The 5,501-nt window shown below is 42.6% G+C and overlaps 1 protein-coding gene across 1 annotated transcript; it reads right to left on the minus strand.

The window, feature by feature from the left end:
- Positions 1–1,496: 1,496 nt before the first annotated feature.
- Positions 1,497–4,810, minus strand: TIGD2 (tigger transposable element derived 2). Its single transcript, XM_039245366.1, has 2 exons — positions 4,507–4,810; positions 1,497–4,330 (listed from the first exon to the last, which is right to left on the minus strand). Exon 2 carries the CDS (start codon positions 3,419–3,421, stop codon positions 1,844–1,846), a length of 1,578 nt encoding a protein of 525 aa, XP_039101297.1. The 5' UTR covers positions 3,422–4,330; positions 4,507–4,810; the 3' UTR covers positions 1,497–1,843.
- Positions 4,811–5,501: the final 691 nt, after the last annotated feature.

Consider the following 5,501-nt stretch of genomic DNA (forward strand, 5'->3'; position numbering starts at 1 on the left):
CTCCCAAAGAAAATGGATTTTTAGTGGTTTTCTGAAATAGCCTTTCTTGAACCAAAGCCTCAGCTAAAAAGGCAGAGCCCTGCACTCTAACAATAACTTCATGAACAGTTGTTAGGGGCTCTAAAATCTCAAATCAATCACAACAAATCTCCCTATATATGGGTGGGCTTAATTGTTATAACCAGAGTTTTTTGTCCCATTTCTTTTGCTCTCAATTTTTCCACTGATCTTATTACTGTAATTTAATAAACTATTTCAAATGTCCTGCTTATTATCTTATCTACTTTAAAGGTATTTTATTATTTCAGTGAATTATGCCAATACTAGTAATATAGATTCTCTTCTATGAATAATGGCAACATCTATTTATTTTATTAGCAGGCCAGGGAGCAATTACAATTCCATTCCCATTTATTTTATAATTTAATCTAATATTCTTAAATGTGCCTGCAGACCTCTCTGTGCCTAGCAATAGATAGTCAGGAAATGACTTCTAAATTGGATTAACCTTTCAGTTTTCACTGAAATAAATTATTATTCTATTTCAACTGAAACTAGTTACTTGTCTTTTGTTTCACTTCCCTTTAAAGGGTTTTCCTAACACAGCAACATCACAGTTGAGTCACACACTGGATCTGTTCAGCATAACTTTTGAAACTCATAGTTTCAGGAACTCAGTAACAGTAGCTAACATTCAAAGAGGACTTATTCTGAGCCAGGTCCGGTTCTAAGCCCATATTACTTAAAATCCATATATTAAATAATACGCTGCTCACAAAACTCTCTAAGGCAGGTATTACTCCTAATTTACATATGGATTAAATAACTTGCCCATGGTCACACAGCAGACCATACTCTTCTGTAATAATCTTTCTCATGTTCTATTTAATGTTAGTCCACTCTTCATGTGGTGGATGGTTCTACAAATTACATGTATGCTTATGTTCTCAGTATCCTCAGGAAAAAAATATGCTATAAGGAAGTAAATAACATAATCTGTAAACTTTAAAGTGTTACATAAATATCAAATTAGCTGATTAAAAACAAAAACTATTGCTATATCTATACGAATGAAGAATTGAAATGAAAGATAACAAAATTTAACTCTGATCTCATCTGATTAGGATGGTTTGGGAACTGAAAACTATTTTTCTGAAATAGGCATGGCATTCTTTTCACAACTCTGAAAGAACTTTCCCTGCTGTCAGATGGAATAAAAGTGAAGTGCAAGCCCTTTTCTTGGAGACATTTTATATTTCTTCTTCCTTCATTATACTCAGAGATGGCCAATCTGAATTGCTAACTGCCCAAATACTGTTGGTATAGAATGCCATATTTAAGGTTTGAGACAATTTTCCTTCAGTGAGTGCTCTGGATGCACAGGCAAATTTTTGCTAAGTTCTAAAAATCTCAGCAGGTGGAAACATCATGGAAATGGAAACTTACCCCCAACATATTTCTTTTGGAAACTGGAGTTCAGAAGCAAGGCATAAAAATTTAATTTAAGTAAGATTTATTGATTGCCTATGGTGTGCATGGTCCTCTATTAGACACAATGAAATTCAGGCACAAAACAGACAGGAGATATCTGGCCTCAGGTGCCTTATGGTCTAACTAGTATAATACAGATTAGAAATAGTAAACAAACAGGTTACATGGATGGCAATGCTCGCTTAATAGAATCAACATTAAAGAGCAGTAATTGTAGTAATCCCAAATGGCATCTAATCCTAAAATCATTTATAAAATGTATTTAGCTTTAAAATCCACAGCACTTCAAACAAGATAATGAAGTTTCACTGCAGATAAAGTCACAAAGATACAAATACACTTAAGAGTATTATTAATGACTTTTGCTATTTTGGATCTTCTGTTTTCTTCTTATTATTGTTCGAAGCCTCCGTAATACCAGTTTATCAGACAGAAGCATGTCCTCTTGTTGTTCTAGATAATCCAGCAAATTTTCAGTCCATTCAAGTGCAGCTTTATGGCTAATATGCTTCTCTGGATTCAGTTCTGCTTTTCTAGTCTTAATGGAATGTTTTTGTTCAGCGGGCTTGGCCTGGTCCTCAGCACCTTCACTGTCTGTTAGCACCTGACAGCTTGAGTCATTGCTTCGAGAGTCAAACCACTGATCAATATTCTCAATGTCAACGTGTTCACAGTCTTCTGTATTCTGTAAAACCGTTGCTAGGTTAGCTGCTAAAATGGCTCCTTCATCAATGTTCATGCCTGAATTCTCTTCACTGCTAGGGAAAAGTTTTTTCCATGCTCTGGTTATGGTACTAGATTTTACCATGTTCCAAGCTCTTGATACTTCATAAATTGCATCCAACACTGTCAAATTTTTCCAAAACATTTTTGGGTCAATTCCTTCACCCATGTATTTCTGGAGAAGTCCCGCTCGGTAATATCTTTTTACTGTGGCTAGAACTCCCTGACTCATAGGTTGAATTAGACTTGTGACATTTGGTGGCAAATATTTCACAATTATTTTGCCATCATCTGAACTCAATAATTCTTCATTTGGATGTGCTGGGGGAAAATCCAAAAGAAGCACTGCTTTTTCTAGAAGCCCCTGGGATTTCAAATGCTTCTGTACCTGTGGCACAAAGCACTTTTCAAACCACTGTCTGAAAACGGAATGTTCTATCCATGCACTTTTTTGACTGAAATAAGTGACAGGAAGGTTTGACAGGTCAGCTCCTTTGAATGCGCGGGGTTTTTTTGCTTTTCCCACAACGCAGAGATTAAGTTTGTGTAAACCAGTGGCATTTGCACAACACATAATAATGATTCTCTCTCTGCTTGACCTATAACCAGAAGTAGTTTGTTCAGTTTCCAGAGCTAATGTCCTTGATGGTAGACATTTCCAGAACAATCCAGTTTGATCAGCACCATAAATTTGCTCCGGTTGTAGATTCTCTCTCTCGACAAATTCCTGAAAGTTACCACAAAATTCACTGGCAGCAGTTTCATCTCCTTTTAATTTTGTTCCTTTACCAGCAGCCTTCGGAATACCATGGCGCTGCTTAAATCGGGTTAGCCAGCCAGATGATGCATTAAAATCACCTTCCATCCCAAGAGCATCAAAAAAGAATTTGGCTTGTTTTGCACAAATTGTTCCGGACACTGGAATCCCATCTGTTTTCTGTTGGTTAAACCACTCTATCATAACCCTATCAAGTTCCTCATATGTTGATGACTTCATTGATTTACGTTTGGATACCCCACTTGTGGGATCTGAACTGTTTGCATAGTTTATTATCCTTTCTTTGTTCTTTTTAATATCACGTACTGTGGATTCACCAATTCCATACACCACAGAAAGCTTTTTGAAAGAAATACCTTCCTCAAGTTTCTTAATAATGTCAAGCTTGTCCTTAATTGTCAACACCACACGTTTACGTTTTCCCAACATTTTAAGTGTCTAGTATTTTAAGCAATTACTAGAACAAGATATTAACAACTTAGATTTGAATACGATGAGAGTAGAAAACGGGGTTTTAAGATCCCTTCCCTTCCCCCAGGACCTAGATGGATGGTATGCCGGCCAATTTCCAGGCCAAGCCTATGTGATTCTCTTCACTTCGCTGTTTTAAAGCCTACAAAGTTCTTTCAACGAGGACTAGTTTTAACTGAACCTGTCTTCTTTCTTCCTCCTTACTTAGTTTAAGGTCTTTTCATCTCAAAGGAGGTTGCAACCGATCTGTACCAGTAAGGTCTCTAAAATAGTCCTATCGTGTACTTAGTTCTTCTTCTCATTACAGGTAGAGATTCTTTGCTAAAGGAACTAAGACTCAGGTGGGAGTACTTTGGGAAATGTGCCAGGGAATAAATAGTTTAAGAGAGGACTTGTAGACATGACATATGGGAAAATATAATGGAAAAATTCATCCACTGACCGTTGTCTTTGTCAGGCAATGTACTGTATGGAAATACAGCCTCTTCTAGGAGAGGACTGGTAGAGATTAATTATTCAAGTGAGTGGTTATGGAAATCATAGGCAAACGAGAAAAGGCAAGCTGGACAGAAGTGAGCAGTGCAAATAAGGTGAAAATGGACAGGCAGAAAACTGTGTACTTTAACATGACACAAACTTATACCTAATGTATTTGGCAACTGGAAAGGCAAAAGGCGGACAAGAGGTGGTGTCACATGATTAAAGCAAGCATCAAAAACTTCACTGGTAGAAATCAGAACTCATGGTAGAAGGTATGGAGTGGAAGGCTCAGTGAAGATGTTAAAATAATCCTGGTGAAAGATGATCCTCGATGGGCCAACAGAAGTTCCTGTGGGGAGCTGTATAAGCACTCGGTGCCTCCGAAACCTAAAGGAAAATACCAAAAACAATTTTTTTTTCAATATCAGGGTCTGTGGCATTACTCGTATCTATTCTGCAACTATATTGAGAAAATTAACGCCTCCTATCAGTGTGATGGCAAAATCCGACAAATAATGCTTTTAGGCATTATCTGGAGTGACAGCGGGACCTGAATTGCCTACCTCCTGAAATTAAGAGGTCAGAGACAAGCCGCGTTAGCGAGGGCCTCTCCCCGCAGGGCGAGCTCCGGAGCGCGGGACGTCTTTGCTCACGCGGAGGGAGCCCGGATTCCTCCGTGGACGCCGGCCACCAGGGTGTCACCGCCGCAGCAAGCGAGCGCTTGGCCCAGGGAACGTCAGTCAGCGGGCCGGGGGCATCGCTCTCCGCCAGCCTGCGCGGGGGCCAGACCGCCCTGAAAGCAAATGGAGTCTCTAGAGAGAGGCTGACACTGGTGGCGCGGCGGCGAGGGGCGAGCGTCGCCGCCGGAGCCGGAAGGCGGGGGATTAGGGTGCACGCGCGCGCCCCCGCAAGAACGCTGTGTCGGCGAGGGGGCGGGGCCTGCGCGGGCGAGAGCGCGCGGCCCGGGGGCGGGGTCGTCAGCGAGAGGGCGGGGGCGGAGCCGACCGCTGAAGCGTCTTTAGGCGCGGCGTAGCTTTGGCTAAAAGCGTGCCTGCTCTAGCCAGGCGACTGTTTCGTCGGCCAGCAGGGGGCGGTACAAGTCCACCCTGTCTTGGCCCTTCTCTCAGTGGCTCGCCTCTGGGGGCGACGCTTCCTCGTCACTCAGGTGAAATAAAAATCGCACCCTCAGAGGGCTCTGGAGAAAGCTACGCATCCTCAGGCGCCACGAGCGGCGTGCGAATGGGGCTGGGCGAGCGCACGTGGAGCGTGTTTACAAATAGCGGCGGCTGCACCCGCGCCTCAACGCGCGGGTCACCTGGGACTGGAGGAGTCGGGGCGAGGGTTATGAGCAAAGGTAGGAGCGGGCAGACGCGGTTGCTGGCTGACGCCAGGAAGGCTAGCGTCCCTTGGGGACCGGGTGCAGGAGAGGAGCTGGGCTTAGACTCTGCAATATGTACCTGAGCGAGCCTGAGGTTCCTGAGGTACAGCGGGGGTTGGTCCAATTGAGTATCGAGCATTCCCTCTCTGGTTGCGATGCTCCAGGGTGGGTTTAAGTCAC

This window comes from Hyaena hyaena, unplaced genomic scaffold (assembly GCF_003009895.1).
Source record: "Hyaena hyaena isolate Hyena2069 unplaced genomic scaffold, ASM300989v1 scaffold_255, whole genome shotgun sequence".
In the NCBI taxonomy this organism is placed as follows: domain Eukaryota; kingdom Metazoa; phylum Chordata; class Mammalia; order Carnivora; family Hyaenidae; genus Hyaena; species Hyaena hyaena.